Source organism: Rhinolophus sinicus, chromosome 3 (assembly GCF_057876585.1).
Source record: "Rhinolophus sinicus isolate RSI-liver-muscle chromosome 3, RSI-T2T, whole genome shotgun sequence".
NCBI classification, from domain to species: domain Eukaryota; kingdom Metazoa; phylum Chordata; class Mammalia; order Chiroptera; family Rhinolophidae; genus Rhinolophus; species Rhinolophus sinicus.
Window position 1 is genome coordinate 27,099,304 of NC_142503.1, and position 19,698 is coordinate 27,119,001.

Consider the following 19,698-nt stretch of genomic DNA (forward strand, 5'->3'; position numbering starts at 1 on the left):
AAGCATGTCTTCCGCGTTAGGATGCAATGTGGCGAGGAACATCCAGACCACACAGCTGCTGTTCCCCTCGCCACCTCAGCAACTGCTCAGCTAGAACCTGCAGGGCCCTCTCCTTGCTGGTCAGAGAGCCATCCACGTCCTCCCACTCCTCCTTGGGGGTCCAACTCCTGAGAACAGTGGCTACCGGATACCACACACTGCGTGGGGGCCAAATGTCCTCCTGCCCAGAGTCAGACACCATTCCTACCTGGCCAGAATCCTGCTCGCTGCTCCAGGTGTCCGATTGGGTGGAGGCCTCAGTGTAAAATGTCCACAACTCTAGGAGCCCATGCTAGTAGCAGACCACCAAAAGGAAGATAATGCTTGCTTTGACCGATAGGGCGGCGTGCCATCCGGAGGCTTGAGAGGACCACCAATTCACCGAGGGATCACGTTTCTCCCAGGCAGACTACATTTCATGTTCCCAGAGCTGCTTCTCATGGGCTTCCTGAGACTGAGTGCTCATATGCACAAACTGCTCCACCGCCCTTCAGAGTGTTCTGGCCGACACCATACCCTGCTTGCTACACCACGTGTCATGCAGGGTCTCAGCTCGTTTCCCGCACAAGAACACAGGATATGGCGAGGCCAAAAAGGAATACCATCGGAGCTATAGATAGGGGAGTCATACCACTATGTTCTCGCTGGCGGCTGGGTTGGAGACACAGGAAGCAGGAGCCACACGATCTGCAATCCACTATCTGCTTCTCTGCCAACCAAGCAACCCCACCCCCAGCGTAGCCACGGCAGTTATATCAGTGGCTAATGGATGACTGGTGACAGCTGATGGCCAACTAGTCACAGCTGATGACCATCTACTACCCGAGCCAGCACCTTTCCACGTGAGGCCAAGAGCCTGGAAACTGCTCTCTGGGACTGTGTCCCCACAATGCCTCACACCAGCAGCCACTTCTACTGCAGGACCCATAGCACCACCATCCCCCGATGCTGTGTAGTCTTTTAAAAAATGACAATGTCTTCCACATTCCTAAATCAAATTTCAGTTTGCTCATCTGTAAAATGAGCCTATTACTGTGTAGTACCTTCCTCATAGCTTTGTTGTGAGGATTAGATGTATAAAGTACATGTATAAAGCATTCAGCAGTGTCTCACACAGACTAAGCAATGGATAAATTTCAGCTGCTCTTACTAATTCTTATGCCTTTGAGCAACTCACACAGCTTCTCTGTGCCTACATTGTCATTACTGAAGAGAGATGATTCCAATCATGCTGTATGAGTCATAGGGTAACAGCTGAAACAAATAGCCCCTCAAGGCTCAGTGGATTGTTTCTCTTTCACTTCATTGTCCAATGAGAGTCACTGGGATTAGAATGAGGTCCCCACTGCTTGCAGACATTCATGGACCCAGTCACTTTCTATCTTATGGCTCTGCAGTACACCAGGGCCTTGTATCTTGTTGAGAGAAGATAGAAGACAGAGACCATAGGGAATCAGGGTCTTTTAGAGACCAGGCCTAGAAGTGGCACACATCTGTGGGGTCAGAGCCAGGAGTGCAGGTTCCAGGCTCTCGGCCTCACATGGAAAGGTGCTCACTAGGGTAGTAAATGGCTATCAACTGTGATTGGATGGCCATCAGCTGTGGCTAGTTGGCCGTCAGCTGTAACCAGTGAGCCACTGGCCATTAATATAACTGTGTGGCTACTGCTAGCAGAAAATGGGGGCTAGCAAGAAGATGGGGGCTGAGCTAGCAAGCATGGATTGCAGCTAGCACGGCAGAGTGAGGGTTGCAGATTGCAGAGAAGTTGACAGCAGGTTGCAGACAGTGTGGCTCCTGCTTCCTGTGTCTCCAACCCAGCTGCCTGCAAGACTATAGTGGTATGACTCCCCTACCTATGGCTCCGTGGGTGTTCCTTTTTGACCTCACCGTGTCCTGTGTTCTTATGTGGGGAACAGGACCAGACACCCTGCGGGCCGCCCCACGTGACTCCCTGCATGACAATCACTTCTACCTGTATTCCATTGGCTGAAATCCAGTCACACGGGCTTCACCTAACCACAAGTATGAGACATAACATACAGTTATGTGTTCAAGAGGAAATGGAAACAGGATTCTGCATCACAGCTACCTAACACCCTCAGGAGATTACTCATAAGATCACAGCAACATGAAAATGCTATGGAAAGTAGTAAACAAGCTACAGATGATGCCGCTGTTGGTGATTAAACCAGGGATTGTCTGTGTATTTTCTGAAGTGCTAAAATATACAGCAATTCACAGGGTGTGAGAAGAAACTGAAATATAATCAGAATGTCCATCTTCTGCCTGAAATCATAAGGCTTTATTCCTCCACCTGTATCTTCGAAAATGAGCAACAGTAAGAAAATAATCCATTTTCTTTGCTCATTAGTCCAATCCACAATGGGTGTGCAGTGGAAACATTTGTTTGGAGAAAAAAAAGGGGGGGGGGAGAAAAAAAAAGGAAGAAAGCCATCACTTTGAGGAGTGTAATTATCAGAGAAGGAGGCAGCCTGAAGCAATCACTTGGTGGCAACCAGCCTCCTCAGCAGTCATTTATCACCACATGAAGACGTTGGGGAGTTAATCACAGTACTGACATGTGTAACAACTCCACACACTAGACTCAGCATAAAATTCATGCTTAGAAAATGAAAATAATTAGGAGAGCACACATTTGAAATGCACCATTAAAATAGGAGGGCAATTATTAGGGCTACAAACACAATTGTGGATTTTTCATGCCCAAGGTCAGGTGAATGGCACTCGTGTAATCCACTGAACCAACTGGGTGAGCCTGTGGAAGGTGGAGGTGTCCAAGGGCCCTGTGTTATTTGCAACAGCTAGATGCCCTTCTCACTGTTATGAGTATCCACATGGCCTGTCATGAAAGACAGAGAACAAACACAATTGGCACAGGCTTTGCTACATGAATGTTAGGGCTTTAGGAATGTTCTAAGAGCTGGCCAGCTTTGGCTTAGTAAGGGGTCCAGACCAGATCTGATTCAACCGGCTGCCTTCCTCCCAAGAATTATCCCCTTGCTTACCCATTCCCTCGACCCAACGAAGGTTCAACCCAGTCCAAAAGAATGTGGCTGATAGCCCCCAAGTAGCCTTTGCTTTTAAACAGGTTCCCACCTTATGGTGTTTACTCAAAATAGTAATCAAATTAGAACTAGAGAGAGCAATCAAACTGATCACACAGGCCGTTCTTAGACTAGTTCAAACCTTATGAGAGGATTTAATGACAGTTCTGAAGAATTGAACCAGGGTCTTCCAGTGCAGAGAAGTAGGGATTGAGACAGAAACTGCAGGGGAGGATAGAAAACAATGTTTAGAATAAAAAGCTCTTCATTGAAAATATAAAAACAGTGACAAAAATTGCTCACATAATCTTGGCAATTCATTTCCTTTTGCAGTGTAGATTCCCAGTAGAGTGTGAGGGAAATTGAACTATACTGTCCCAGTTTTATTCAAATTAAGAATGATTTGTTTCCCAAATCTTCGACTTCTACTTCCCAAGGCTAAACTTAAGCTTTAAGAATCGCTCACCAGTGGGGCCGGCCTGGTGGCTCAGGCCGTTGGAGCTCCGTGCTCCTAACGCCTAAGGCTGCCAGTTCGATTCCCACATTGGTCAGTGGGCTCTCAACCACAAGGTTGCCGGCTGGACTCCCGCAAGGGATGGTGGGCTGCACCCCCTGCAACTAACAAGGGCAACTGGACCTGGAGCTGAGCTGCACCCTCCACAGCTAAGATTGAAAAGTTCAACAACTTGACTTGCAAAAAGTCCTGGAAATACACACTGTTCCCCAATAAAGTTTGTTCCCCTTCCCCAACAAAATCTTAAAAAAACAACAACAACAAAAAAAAACTCACTCACCAAAAGAGGATACAGCTAAACCTCATTATATTGTTTTAGTCTTGTGTCCTGGATGCTTATTTATTTTTATCTTCCTAAAGCTACTGCGGAAAGAACATTTAAAGGACTGGTAAGAAAAACACCGTTAATAACAAGCACAATTTATCAATAACATGCTAAAGCCTGTAATATACACTATCGCAGATTATTATGTAATTATCTCAGCAGTGTGACTCAGTTTTTATGTTTAACATACTCTTTATTTTATATTAAAATATGTACCAATCCTAATTGTTCTCCATTTTAGGAACTTCAAATAGAACGAAAACTGGAAAAATATTTTTATTAGCAGAAAATGAGTATAGGTGGAACTTCCCACCTCCCCTTCATATATTTACTGACAACCACCTGACAGGGGACAGTGATGCAATGTGGTTAGGGAAGAACGGGGGAGGGCGGGGGTAGAGTGTACAGTTTCCTGTTTCTAGAGTTGATTTGTTTTCAGTGCTGACACGATCCCCATCCTCGACATTACTACTCAAAGGAAGCATAGGCAACAGAAGTTGTTATAGTGGTGATTAAGAAAAGACCCCGAGAAAAGGACCAATCGCCATCAATTCTTTTTACATTGGCTAACAAATGTGTGTTTTTCCAGGAATTTAAACTGTATGAAGGCCCACACCAGTCTCACTTTAAGGTTTTAAAAAAAAAATGGTGAAGCAGTTATAATTACACCATAAAGTTTTACAATCTTCTTTGTCTGTTTTCAGTTCTGATTTTAGGAAATATAGCAGAAAGGAGTGAATAATGGGTATACAGAAAAACTGTTCCCACCACAAAAGAAGTCAAACTATAATTCAAAGAAAAAAGATAAAGCAAATGGGCTTTTCCAAGAGTTAATCATGGAGGTAATGACGGGAGAATTCCTTTACACGCATGACTTTCAAATCCCTGTCTCACCCCGCATGAGCCTTTCAAAGGATTCATGGTGAAGGTGTCTAATGTGACAAGCACTAAGGCACAGAGCTTAGTTTAACCGTCCCTACTGGGCGGAGAAGTCCCCAGGAGGGGAAAGTCTAAGCGCTTAGACAGGCAGCTGTCCCACGCTCACTAACTCTCCCATGTGATACAGACGACCGGCCTACGGAGAGAGGTTGCTGGGGTTTGTTTGTTTGTTTTGCCTGGGGCTGCCCTATAGAGCGCTGCACAGCCTGGGCACTGCCAACTAACTCCATTTATCGTGAGAGCATGACTTCTTCATTTTTTCCCCTGCCCAAGCCTCGTACCCACGCACCCACCCCGTCCGCTGCGTGCACCCTACTTGTGCCCGGGTGCTGCGCGCGCATACACACACATCTGTACCCATCCCTACTATACTAATCCCTGCTTCTCCTCCTGGGGCCGCGAGTGCGCGCGCGTACACACACCTCAGCCGCTCCAAGGTGGAGTCCTAAAACAGTTGACCTCCCTTCCCAGCACCCAGATGTTGCGACGCGCGTGTAGGCGGTGTGAGAAATAGTCCACTCGGAGCAGGAGGCAGCGAGGCAGAGATGCTGGTTTCAGAGCTGTCCCCCCTGGATGCCGAGTTCACAGCAGCTATGCGGGTGCCCGGGAGAGCACCGGCTTCCCAGGCTCCCTGCCTACAGCGGCCACTTGGCCTGAGGCGCCGGGACCTGTTTCCACGACTCCCGCGGGAGCAGGGCGGGGAAGCCGCGGAGAACGTCCCCACGCGGCCCGGTGGGACCCGCACAGCCCGGAGCCCCGCCCTTCCAGCTCAGCTACTTCGGGGCGCAGAGGAGGGAGGGCGCGCCCCGCCCCTTCCCATCCGACCAATGGGCGTCCGGGCCGCGCAGAGTGTCCCCGCCTCCGCCAGGGAAACTTGAAGCAAGAGAAAAGTTTGTACAGAGGCTACAAGGGCAAGAGCGCAGCTCGAGACCCGGCATCCCGAGAGGAAGAAGATGAACGGTGTCAGGTCAGAGCCTCTGGCCCAGAGGACCTCAAGCCGCCAACAGGGCGCCAGAAGCGGCCTCAGCGGCAGCCGCCAACCCCAATAGCCGCTCACGCTGCCCAGGATTGTGGAGGAGGGCGGCCCGAGCCGGGGACTGAGGCTCAGTGCCACCTGCGCGATCGACCGCACACCTGAAGTCTGTACGGACACGGACGGGACTTGCGGGCTCCGCAAAGCTTGGATATTCTTGGAAGGAACGGAAAAATAGCAAGAAAGAACGAAAGAAATCCAAGAGCAGACTTCACTGACCCATGCCACTGCCCTTCTGGTTCCCCAGTGTTTTGAAAGCTGTACACTGACTCCAGTTTCAGAAAATTGGTAGCCACCGAGACCCGGCTCTGAGAAGGCAAAGACTTGGCAAGCTCCACATTGCGCGGGAGGAGGCTACAGGCAGGTTAGTGGAGTGTCCGGGGCATCTGAGGCTTGACGCTGGGGGCTCACGCTGCTTCCACCGCCGCGGTCCCCACAGGTGAGATGGGGTTGGCGGGGTCTGGGCAGAGAGCAGTGGGTGGGTGTTCCAGGAGCGGAGCCAGGGAGAAGAGAGCGCGCTCTCCAAATTGTCTTTCATAATTCGTTTTCAATGAGAATTTTGACTCAGACTCTGTCGGGAATTAGAGCGAGCCACTTTTCCCTTGAGATACGTCTTGTTCATCTTGGTAGTGAAGTTGGGTTTGGGGGAGGAAGAGAGAATGGCAGTATCAACTTATAAATACTAAAGCCAGTAGAGTGGTACTGCTGGCAAGACGTATCCGAAACTGGAGATTTCGGTAGCCGCAGTTGGCAAGTGGCTAATGTAGAATCGAGTTGCTCCCCTTGTCTCATCAGCATATTGTTTCTTGGGCGGGGGTCTGACACCTTGCAAGTCGTAATTTCCTCTTACCGCGCCTTTGTCTCTCTCTTACCACCCCCAGACCCAGCCTCGCATTTCAAGGCTCCGTACCACCAGCCATCGCCATGTCCACACCTCAGACCAATGCGTCCGCCTCCTTCAACCCGAACAGCTCGGTGACCATCCCGGCGGTGATGTTCATTTTTGGGGTGGTGGGCAACGTGGTGGCCATCGTCGTTCTATGCAAATCGCGCAAGGAGCAGAAGGAGACGACCTTCTACACGTTGGTATGCGGGCTGGCGGTCACTGACTTGCTGGGCACATTGCTGGTGAGCCCAGTGACCATCGCCACGTACATGAAGGGACAGTGGCCCGGCGGCCAGGCGCTGTGCGAGTACAGTACCTTCATCCTGCTCTTCTTTGGCCTGTCGGGCCTCAGCATCATCTGTGCCATGAGTATCGAGCGCTACCTGGCCATCAACCACGCCTACTTCTACAGCCACTACGTGGACAAGCGGCTGGCGGGCCTCACGCTCTTCGCGGTCTATGCGTCCAACGTGCTCTTCTGCGCGCTGCCCAACATGGGCCTCGGCAGCTCGCGGCTGCAGTACCCCGACACCTGGTGCTTCATCGACTGGACCACCAACGTGACGGCGCACGCCGCCTTCTCCTACATGTACGCGGGCTTCAGCTCCTTCCTCATTCTGGCCACCGTGCTCTGCAACGTGTTGGTGTGCGGCGCGCTGCTCCGTATGCACCGCCAGTTCATGCGCCGCACCTCGCTGGGCACCGAGCAGCACCACGCGGTGGCCGCCGCAGCCTTAGCCTTGGCCTCTTGCCGGGGCAACTCGGCTGCCGCCTCCCCGGCCCTGCCGCGCCTCAGCGACTTTCGCCGCCGCCGGAGCTTCCGCCGCATAGCGGGCGCCGAGATCCAGATGGTCATCTTACTCATCGCCACCTCCCTGGTGGTGCTCATCTGCTCCATCCCGCTGGTGGTGAGTGGCCCCACTCGGCCCTTCTCCCGCATCCACCTCCCTCCTGTGGCTCCGGCTCCCCGCTTTCCCTCTCATGCCTTGGTAGTGGGCGTCTCCTCCAGGTGTCTCCTCCTGGTCCTGGCTGAGATCGCCACTCTCGGCTTCTCAGAGCTGACCGAATCTCCTTTCAGGTCGCCTCCCTAACGAGACGTAGCGGGTGCATTTCCCCTACGCCCCCGAATTTCTTTCCCCGAAAGCCCAGTTTCCTTTCAGTCCCGGGACAGTCCCTACCCCTTGCTGCCTGACAAGGGCCTTGAGCCTTCCGGGAACTCCTGCCTTTCTGTCAGATGTGGAGGGGAAACCGCTGCAGTGTGACTTAGCCCATCCTCCACACTGTGAACAGCAGAATTTAAAACGTCAGGGGTGGTGATGTCTTTTGGTGTACATCATTCCTTCCAGCAGTAGGATTTGGGGTGTTTTGATTTATGTAGGATTTGGGGGTTTGGATTATATAGAATTTAGAGCTAGAAGACATATTAAATGCTTTTTAGTCTAACACCCTCACTTTCCATAGGAAGTGACTTGCTTAAAATAATCTAACACAACTACACTGTGGAGCTAGATTCCCTGTTCTTTACCATGGTGTGACTGGGAGAACATCTCACTGTAGGTATGGGTTACAGTTCCAAAACAGGGCATGGCCCAGACTCAGGCTGCTTCCTTCTCTGTAGTGACCAGAAAAGCAAAGTTTCTCAGGGGTGCTATTAAGGGCAGGCTGATGGACATGGGTTATTGAATATGAATTCTCAACAACTGAGAAGTGCAGTCCAAACTCTGTGTCTTGTGATGAAACAGACTTCTCTGCCTCCAAACCCTGTAGTATTACATCATGTCTCCCTTCTAGAATGATTCTAATTTTGGCTTTTGTACAGTGTGTGTGTTTGAGTTTTGGTACACTTCATTTTTAGGACATCACCTTCTTTTAAAATTGTGTCTGGATTAACTTTTAAAATGTTGTATAAGCAGTAAGGCTGAAAGCCTATCTAGTTCTCCACTTTGCTTGTCATTAAAATGGAATGCACCAGAAACCAATGGGCAGATGCAGAATACTTTAGAGTATCTCTTAAAAGCAACTAGTTCTGAGTTTTTTCATCTCTCAAAACACTGCATTCCTGGAAATTCTAAATTACCAACTCAAGAGATGACTTCTTTCTTATGCTGATTGGGAGCAAGAGAAAATAAATGTAATGGTCTATTATTCCTTTCTTTCCCTTATTAGTACTGTCCAGGGATATTTAATATAAAAGTATTATATTTCTGATAAGAGTGACTGTACATGGAAGGAACTTAGAGGTGGCTGAGAGCCAGCATACAGTAGCTTCTTGCCAATTTGTATAAACAGAAGTAAATATAATTGGCCAGAAGGGCCTCTAAACCATTCCAGGACCCAATATAATTTACAGAGTTAAGTCACACTTGAGCCACATAAATATATTTTACTATGTGTAATGGCAACTCAGAATAAAGTGAGATTTTGGAAGAGATGACACAGCTCCTGCTAGGGCTCCCTTCTCTGTCTGGCCTCTGCCTTATGTTTTACAGAACCATAAATGACAAAGTGAGTGGTTGTTATTTACAGAATATCCACTTTAAAGAACAGAGGAATTAGAACTGGAAGGTTAGCAACACGCACGTACTTTTTAAATGTGTTGTAGTTGGAGGTAAGCATGTGAAGCTATTGATTATACAGTCACAGATGAATTGTTTTCTTCCAGCATCTAGAGAGGCATAAAATGCATAATTCATCTTATTGGCTGAAGTGGCAGACCTGGCTCTGTGGTGCAGGGTCATTTATCAAAAAGCCTTTGAAATTATTGGAGAAGTTAGAGGCAAGAAATTATACGAGCTATATTTGTGGTTTGCAAATTAACCATATTTTAACTAACAAATACTGTCCATTCTATATAAAGTCCATAACATGTAGTGGATAGTAAGTAATTTTACCCTGAAAATTAAAAATTGGCTCAGTTAAGAACTAATCACAGAGTGAAGCTCTAATATACCTTTGTAAGTAATAAGGAATCATACAAGTAGTAATAGCTTCAGTTTTTAGCCTTTAGTTTTGGCTTCCAAAACCTAATTTCAGAATCAACTGAGTTGTAAATTAATGATATGCAATGAACTCATTATACTATCCATCCACCCACAGTTTAGTAATTAGTGAAAGAATTAAAAGGGAAACTTAATCCACAACTATAGTCTTCCTTGGCTTCCTCTTACAACTCTCTTGGATTTTCATGTTTCTCATATTCCTATTGTAATTTAGGCTTAAAGTTTCTGAACTCTGACATTTAAAACAGTCGGACCTATCTTCAGTTCCAAGAAAACGAATGAAGCATCTCTTTTCTTAACTTTATCAAGTTGGCTGCTAATCCTATTTGAGGAAAATCAAACCCTTCGACGCATTTAAAAGGATTAGGAAGGCTAATAGAGCAAATATAGTTTACTTGGAATTTCAGAAAGCTTGATAGAATATATAAGGAAAGCAGGCAGTCCCAAAAAAGACCAAAAAAAGCCCAGTTTTTGTCTTTTGGACACCAGAGAAGGAAAAACTACAGTGGCTCTTAAAGAGCAGTTGATAATTGAGTTTAGCAGAAGTAAATTTTAATTTGTTATCCAACATACATATGTTTCTCAAATAGAGCTTGGAATGGAAATTTGAGAAAGGTTGGGAAATTAGTTGTGGATACAAGGAACTGTGCTGAACTTGCAAAATTTTATAAAGGGAGTTGTAATCAATGAACAGAGAAGGTGTGAGTGCAATCTACAAGGATCATTTTACAAGATTTAGTGGGACAGTGGTTCTTGTCATTTTGTCTATTCTTCTGTTTATATCCAACCTCTGGATTTTTTTTAAATATGGAAGAAGCTGAAGAAATGAAAGAGTATACACTTAAGATAAATAAAAGGGATTGCATTTTTTAGAAATATGCAAGCACGACAGCCTCATAAGGTTCGGCATTAAATTCTGTAGCTAGATCAACTTCTGGTGCCTAAGTTTGCCATTACTAATGTTAAAATAACAATTATAAGCAAATCTTTTGCCTCAGGTCCAAACAGTTAACTGTAAGATTTGGAAAGGCATCCCCCCTTCTCCCCTCCCTCCCCCCCAACCCCCCACCCCCCCAACCCCCCCACCCCTGCAAACCTGGCTGTGTTTATTGCTTACTTGTTTCTTTTATTTTCTTTTTTTCTTACTCTGAAGTAACAAGTGTTCATCTCTGTTAGGGGTAGAACGGCCAATTTGATTAATCTTCTGCCTGAAACTTAGGTCTTTAGGAAAATAGCTTCCTGTGAATGTTTATTTGGTTGCTTACCATAAACTAATTGTATAAATCCTTCACCAGTATTGGATCAGCAAAGGTTTATTAGGGCAGATGAAAACTGCATAAATAGATACACTTTGGTTTACTGCAGGCAACTGGAAGTGGAGTCATAAAAACAGCTGATGGGATTTCAGATGAGTAGAAATCATATCTATAGATAACAAGAGTAATGTCATACTTTGGGTACTATTACAGCAGACCCTGAAGGATTTGATTATTTTTCAAATAAATTTGGCTAAGTTTAAAAAATAGCAATTGCTAAAAGCAGTTTTTTAGTCATAACACAAAATTGCAGACCTATTAATAGTACCTTGAAAACTGCAGGCTAACATAAAAGTAAGGTGTCTCCACATGGGGGGGTACCTCATTGAAAAAAGCTGTCAGGAGTCAATAGGGCTGGCCAATAGTTTCACTCTTTCTGCACTTCAATTCCCTCAACTGCAAATGAAGAATTTATATTATTATGCAACTTACCGGGTGGCTGTGGGTGAGTCCTAGTCTAATGCTCTTTTCACCATGCGTTGCTGACCTGCCAAGGCTTGGTTTTATTGAACTACTATCTACTAACAAGATTTCTTTTCCCCAGAGCTGAAGTGATTCTTACAGTCTCCTAGTAGAATGTTGAAAGTTAGAGTTAAAAAAAAAAAACAAAACAAAAACTTCAGAAATAGATTTTCAATGTAGAGACTGACCTGTAGAGATTAAGTAACTTGCCTGCAATAACTGGCCAGTTAGTGACCCAGAAGGAAGGAGAACCGAGCTCGAACCACCCAGTCAAGAACTCCACTATCCTTTACTTAAAGATATATATTTTTTTGTCACTAAAAAAAAAAAAAAAAAAAGTGGTAAGAATTTCTAGTAACAGCTGTGTCAATTTGGGACTCTTCCCAAGTCAGATAACTGAGCACACACAGATAATTCCTTTTATGTGCTTGAAACAGAACAAGTAGCATACACACACAAATCCAATTACAGGATCTTCCCATTTGTTGGAAAGCATTTCTACCTTGACAGTCAGTTACTGAAAATCAGTCTAATCAAAATGTAATCATTGTTTTCCAGTTAACCATTCCCTGCCAACAGGTTAAACAGGAAGTGCATGTGTCTGATACCATGACATTAACTGTCCCCCAAAGCTACCTCTAAGCTGTGGTTTTCAAATTACTGATATGTTCCACAGTGGCCAAGTTTCTACATATGGGTTACCAAAAAGTGACGACAGCCAACAAATATGTAATAAGGAGCAGAAGCAGCATCTGAATAGAAGTTGGTTTGATTCCAAAGCTTGGGTGTCTACAGTGTATAGCTTTGCTGTCATCACATCTTCTGTTGAATTTATCATATTTTCTCCAAGTTACGTTCCTATGCGTCTGCACCCTAATCTCTAGTCATCCTCAAGAAGTTGAGAAGATTGTAATGTATGCCAATATTAACAATAAACCACAAGCATAAATCTGCAGCTACTAAAATATAGACTGACTTCTAAAATTGCAATAGATTATATTTGTTGTTTGTACTCAGTGAATTTTTTTATGGTGTTTTCCCCGACACAGAGGTTCTGTTTTATCAGCAGCACACTCTTCCAACACTGTAAACTGCCTGAACATGTTTACTTGTGTAAAATATAGGGCCTGTTGGACAAGAATTCCAGAAAGTGCTTTCGCCCACCCATATGATATTGAAGTGCTGCTGTGCATATTTCCCTCACAATCCAGGGTTTTGCCTTTTGGGAAGAGCAAATCAAGTAGCCTGTAAAGTGAGACAGAGATTGCTGTATTTTCAAACATTACTAACTGCGTGGAGCTTTTGTTCATTTTTGTCTTTTTTTTCCTTCCACTTCAAGTCACTCTCCATTGAAAACATGCTTCAAATGCAAGCTCATTCGCCTTGATTCTTTTCAAATAATTTAACCAACTTTTGATTGTGTTTTTGCCTGAGTTTCGGATTTTGCTTTTCCTACTCATCTTTTTGCCACCCTGTGAACGTCCCCGTTACTGAAACAACATGAAGCAACTAGGCTCAGTGGCTTGTGTTCATTGTAAGCTCCCCAAACCCCACCATGGAACTCTAAAATAGGGCTTCTTTGGTTCTCTGCCTTTATCTGCCTAAAAGCAGAGCATAAATTTCCCCTTGTGAACATCGCCTAACTTTCCTCTCTCCCTCCCCTGGACCAGGAGGAGGAAGGAGAGTGACCCTTATCATGAGAGACAGAACCAGTACCAAGATGAGCCTGCATAAATCTTACTAAAAAATAAATAACTCTTATCTGCCCTTAGGTCTCCCATGTATTTCCTAGTTATGTTCCCACAATTGACCTCCCTTGAAGCTCAAACCCTCTCTTCTTTGTTGAGAAGGGTATATAGATAGACTCATAAGTCTGCTCTTTCAGTTACTGTTTTGTGAACTTTTATGCATGTAAAACATATTAATAAATTTGTATACCTTTCCCCATCAATTAATTAATAAAATAGGGCTTCCTATCATTGCCTTCTACAGGAGTCAAAATTAATTACTGCCGTGGATGAAGTGAGGCTCAGAGATCATTCTTCCCTTGCCTGCCATCATCTTTGATTATGAAAGCCCATTATTAATTTTTTTTTATAACACTGTGACTTTTCTAAAAGGTCGTAGGAATTTAAAAAATAAAATGCTACCCCCTAATACATTCCTTTAAATAGCTACAAATTTCATTCCTTTTATATCCATTTTAACTGTTCAAAACTTTTCCTCCTTTCAGTAGTAACCATGTTTTCTTTGAGATAGTGGTGGGAGAAACAACCAGCAACAAAACATGTAAGTGTTAAAAAAACATCAGAAATGCTAAGTTCAGACTTAACCAAGATTCTGTTCTAAACGAGGGTCTTAGAGATGAGGGCTGTGGGCCTTTTCTGGGGAACCAAAAAGTCGCAAGTGGCGCAACACTGCCACCTAGTGGCTGCAAGTCTCAAGTTCACACAAACCCCGCTGTTTCTCGAGCCTAGTACACACACACAGAGGACCTGATAATAACAGATTTAATCCATCATTTCTTTTATCCTTCGAAACATAGTATGTGATATGAGTAAAATGTCAGCCTCGTGCTTTTCACCAATTATCCCATTGCTGGGAAATAACTGTTAAACAGAAAGCCAGCCAACATAGAGGTAATCTGGAGACCTGGGGCCCAGACTAGTTGGCCACCAACAGAGTGGGGAACCTTGCTTGATAAGTTCCTCACAACCTGTCATCTGAGAAGAGGCCCATAGACCTAAAGGAAATTAATCTCTCAGTGCCCAGGAGCAGGTGAGAACCTCGATAAATATTATGGTAGGAAGAAACCAAGCAGCTTTGTTTCACTAGATTTTGTAAAGCGAGAAAATCAGTCCTGCTTATTTTTGATAGTATCATTTATCCCAGCAGAGTTTCTAAAAGTATTTTAAGAGAAGTCATCATATACTCTCGTTCACTCTAGTTTAATTTTTATTTAGCGGTTTTCCAAAGATCAAAGTATTAATTTCATCTAAGTTAGACCCACTTCATCATTTTATTCTATGAGATTTACAAGACCATAATCCCTTATCCAAAATATTTAGGACCAGATGTGTTTTAGAATTCTGAAATTTTTGGGTTTTAGAAAAGTAATTTAATAACATATTGTATAACAATGTAATATCTACATCAGAACTGAGACAGTACCTCTGGAGCAAAACATAGGAATATTCATACCAAGTGGAATCAACAGAACTATAATAGCCTCATAATCTCGTCAGTTTAGGCTTTGCTGCCAAAATCACTTTAGGTCACGGTTTGCAACAAAAAACCAAGGAATAACAACAAAAGAACAGCAAGTGGACAACAATAACAATTTCTTGATTGTGGACCTGTACCTGATGAAGGTCTAAATTCCAGTTACGGAAGAAATAGATACACAGTGACATCTCATTGATCTAGCATCATCTAGGAGTAAGTTTCATATGAGTTGAGTTTTACAGATTAATGAAATTTCTTTAAACGTTTTAAACTTTCTCCTTTTATCCAGATGGTATAAATATTTCCAAAAGATCCCTACTCTTTCTTAATGATTCATACACCGTGAATATTATAATTATACTGTTAGGGAAGGTAGCAATCTCCTCAAGTCTTGTTAAAGTTAGAGATATCCACCCCTAGTTAAATGGTTCCAGCTCTGCTTTTGTGAGTTCTCCCTCCTTTTTATGGTTTTGATGCATCTTCCTGGGCTGAGACTCGCCTCTTCTCCCTCACCTAAAATAAGTACCAAAGGCAAGTAATAATTATTAAATAATTACTAAAGACAGGTGGTAATTATCGTAAAACCACTATTTTCTTATGAATTACAGGTGAGATTTTTATGTAAAAGGTCCTAGTGGAATTAGAAGAGCTAGACTAATAATAATAATACCTTAGATAAGAGTAATTTATAAATATATATGTTTTTATTGAGATATAATTGACATTACTTTCAGACGTACAACATAGTGATTCTATATTTGTATATATTGTGATGTGATCACAATAAGTGTAGTTACCATCCATTGCCATACATAGCTGCAAAACTTTTTTTTTATAAAAAAGAGATCTCTTTAAGGGTAAAGTTGAGAGTGTGCATTTAACAGAGTGCTTTTTTCTCTCGTGGATAAAATGATACTCTTCCTTAAGTTTACACAAATTCATGGTCTCCATTGAATCATTTGAAGTTCCCAGAAGTTGGCATATCATTTCATTCTTTCATGACTGGACATGAAATTAGCTCTACTTGAAATGTTATAGCCTTCCTTCTAAATTTAACAAACTCCCACTCATCCATCAAAACTCAGTGCACTAATTCAAAAACAGAAATTCAGTGCAAGCTTCCTCTCCCCGGGGAAGCATCTTCTGATGCGCTCCCATTCAGGTCCGGAGTAGCTGTGCCCTCTGAGTACATACCTCTCCCATTTCATTTCCTATCACCCCAGCAATAGTTGGTCTACCTTCCTGTCTTCTACACTATAGGTTACTCACTGCCCTCAAGAAGTTTATGGCACTTAATGGAACTCTGTGCCCAGAAGCTAGCATAATGCCTAACACAGTAAATGCTTACTGTTAAATGATTACATGCATGCAAAAATGTGAGTGAGCAAATATTTTTAACTGCCAAAAATAAGACTCCAAAATAGCAAACAAGTTGTTAGGGTCTCCTTCTGTTTACTTCATTGAAGCCATACCTGGCCGGTAGTGGGCTGGCAGATGTGCCTCTTGCCTTCAATAGGTCAGACTGCACTAGAAGGAGCTGTCATTCCTGCTGGTATGTCCAGAATGCTCCTTTAGCACTTGGCTATTTACTGGCTCAAATGCTATACAAGCACAAGGGAGGAGTTGATTCTGATTGGAGTTTCAGGATGGAGTCACTGAGTGGCAGCTGTTAAGCAAAAATACAGTTGAAAAGCAGCAAGGAGCCTTCAATTGAAGGTTTAGCAGCTGAGTAGCATAATCAGATCTGCATTTAAGAAATAATCTTGTGGCAGTTTGGAAGATAGACTGGAAAGGAGAGGAATTGGAGGTGGGAAACTTAGTTTCCCGGCTGATACAATAATCCAGATGAGAAATGCAATTAGAGGGAGAAGACTGGGACAGGTTTTTGAAGGAAGAGTTGATAACACTAGATGATGATTATCGCTGGGGAACAGACTCAGAGAGAAAATAAAAACTTCTCTGGTCATTCTGGATCATAGGAGATTCAGATGTTGGTTTAAAAGTTTCCAGTATATTCTTCCTAGTCTCTAAAATAAAGGAATCTCTGGGCTTGTCTGTGATGACTCGATGGTTAGTTGACTTAACAAAACGAGTTTCATTTAAATATATATAATGGCAACTAGGATAAGGGAAATCAATGGCTATGGGAAAAAAATTGATACTTCATTAGAATTACAAAACCTTAAAAGCACTCACAGAAATGAAGTTAATAAAATGCTTCTCAGGGGAACTTGATGCATATGTTACCTGTACACACATTGCATTTTTATATGCCGTCTTTGATCTAGGAAAGATATTCATAAGTTACCAAAATTTAAAGTTATACTAACTCAAAACATAAATGTGATTGTACCATCAGCGGTTTTTCTGCGGCTTCTGCTGCTTTTTTTGTGTGACACTTATTACCAGAAAAGAGGGCAGTTACCAAATGTTGCTAAGTTAGACATTGCGTGCAAATGTTTCCCCAGTTGTCTAGTGGTAAAATCTAATTGTGGGCATCTCATTTACGCAGGTCCGAGTGTTCATCAACCAGTTGTACCAGCCAAATTTAGTGCGAGAAATCAGCAAAAATCCCGATTTGCAGGCCATCCGCATCGCTGCTGTGAACCCCATCCTGGACCCCTGGATATATATCCTCCTGCGGAAGACAGTGCTCAGTAAAGCCATCGAGAAGATCAAATGCCTTTTCTGCCGCATCGGTGGGTCCCACAGAGATAGTCCAGGACAGCACTGCTCGGACAGCAGGAGGACTTCCTCTGCTATATCCGGCCACTCTCGCTCCTTCCTGTCCCGGGAACTGAAGGAGATCAGCAGCACATCTCAGACCCTCCTTTACACGCCAGACCTCAGCGAAAATAGCCTCGGAGGCAGGAATTTGCTTCCAGGTGTGCCTGGCATGAGCCTGTCTCAAGCAGATACCACCTCCCTGAGGACTTTGAGAATCTCTGAGACCTCGGACTCCTCACAGGGGCAGGACTCGGAGAGTGTCTTACTGGTGGACGAGGTTGCAGGGAGTAGCAGGGCCGGGCCTGCCCCAAAGGGGAGCTCCCTGCAAGTCACATTTCCCAATGAAACACTGAACTTATCAGAAAAATGTATATAGTAGCTAAGGAAAGAACTGCAGCACTGTTTCTGGAAGCTTACACTCCTGTGCAATAGACACATTAGTGACGTGTTTAGCTGTGCTCAGAAGGGCTCCTTTTGTCCTATGACTCACATTAGAGAACATCTGGTTTTTGAGCACTTTTCAAACAATCAAGTTGATTCACATGTCTCCTGAGGTCTGAAACACGTTGGTTGCCAGCTCTCTGTGACACAGGATTTTAGTCACAACTTGATCGCTGGGAAGATCTACCTTCAGTTTTCTACTTGACAGGAGGATGGCAGAAGTTTTGCTGTTTTCATACCATAACGGGCTTTATATCTGGCACACAGCAGAAGGCCAGGTATGGAAGGGCTCTAGTTCAATAAACTATGAGGACTATCTTATGGATGATTTAAGTGTCTCACTAAAGCATGAAATGTGAATTTTATTGTTGTAAATATGATTTAAGGTATTTAAAGTATTTTCTTCTCTGTGAGAAGGTTTATTGTTAATACAAGGTATAATAAAATTATGCTAACCCCTCTCCTCCCAGTATAACCAGCTGAATGAAGTTGCAGGTGTTAGATTTTTTTCACACACAAGTTCAGGCCAAGGTGTTGAACATTCACAGTGACACTCATATGTATAAAATGGATATAGATTTTTTTAAAAAGAGTTTAGCACTATTAAAAGAATAAAGAAAAATAGCTTTTAAGACATGAAAATTACAGTCCAAAATACTGATGTTCTTACCAAACTATGTGTAACGCACAGTGAAAATTTTTTAGAGATGGCTACATGTATTTATCCAGAAAACTGATTTCAGGAGAATCTAACCTGCTGGCAAATGTTTTCTACTTTTGTCCCCATGAACTGGCACTTTTTAAAATGTAACAAATTTTAAAAAGTCTAATGAATAACCCATAGTTGAAGTGTACAATAGAAAAATTAAAAGTCTAAGCAGCTTGTTTTCTCCCTGAAATTGTGCATAGTTTTACTTTCCTAAGGAATGATACAGAATATCCTTTAAAATTTAAGAGGAAGACAGATTGCACCATAACGGCCTTTACTTTGAGCTGTGAGAGGATTGGTTAAATTAGCCTTTCACAGACGTAGAGTCTAAGATAAGGGGTGCAGAACCTGGGCACATAAAGGTCACCTTCTAACAGTTTTGTGTCACACCCAATAATGCTGTACACACATTTGGAGGAAACTTTCTCAAAGAAATATTAAGCATGTTTTGTTGCTTAAAGTGTTTTTGTGAATTGCCTGGTTGTGAAATTCTGAGCCTGATAGTGATATGGTTTTAAGAAGCAATTGTACCAACTGAAATTATTTTGGAGATTATAATAAATAAATACACTCAATCTGAGTTCCATATCCTCAGTTTTGGAGAACTGTGTGATTTTTGTTCAAGTCATCTTCTGTTCTCTTTTTCAATTGGAATATTTAAAAATTTTTATTTTGAAATGTGAAATTTAGAGAAAAGTTGCAGGAATGTGGTACAAAGCCTTGGATCCACTTAGTGAAAATGGTATTCAGAAACCACGATCTGCGTGAAAGCCATACTCAAAATCACTGGTTTATATGGATGGTGGGGAAGACACTAGTGCTTCCTGCTAATAAGTTCTCTAGATCAGTGCTTCTCAAACGTGTTACCTGGAGAGCTCTAAAACACAAACTTTCTGATTCAGTAGGTCTGGGATGAGGGGGTGTATACATTTCTAAAAAGCTCCTAGACGATGCTGACACTGCCAATGTGAGGCTACACTTCGAGTAGCAGTGTATCCCCAGGAGCGAGGTCATAATG

At 43.4% G+C, this 19,698-nt stretch overlaps 1 protein-coding gene across 2 annotated transcripts; it reads left to right on the top strand.

Moving 5' to 3' along the window:
- Positions 1 to 5,778: 5,778 nt before the first annotated feature.
- On the top strand, positions 5,779 to 19,274 carry PTGER4 (prostaglandin E receptor 4). Of its 2 annotated transcripts, none has more exons than XM_019737308.3 (3): positions 5,779 to 6,354; positions 6,797 to 7,709; positions 17,316 to 19,274. In XM_019737308.3, the coding sequence occupies exons 2-3, from the start codon at positions 6,840 to 6,842 to the stop codon at positions 17,904 to 17,906; spliced, it is 1,461 nt and encodes a 486-aa protein (XP_019592867.1). In that variant the 5' UTR covers positions 5,779 to 6,354; positions 6,797 to 6,839; the 3' UTR covers positions 17,907 to 19,274. The 2 variants fall into 2 exon arrangements, with proteins under 2 accessions (XP_019592867.1, XP_019592869.1); XM_019737310.3 differs by having other exon boundaries at positions 5,779 to 6,279.
- Positions 19,275 to 19,698: the final 424 nt, after the last annotated feature.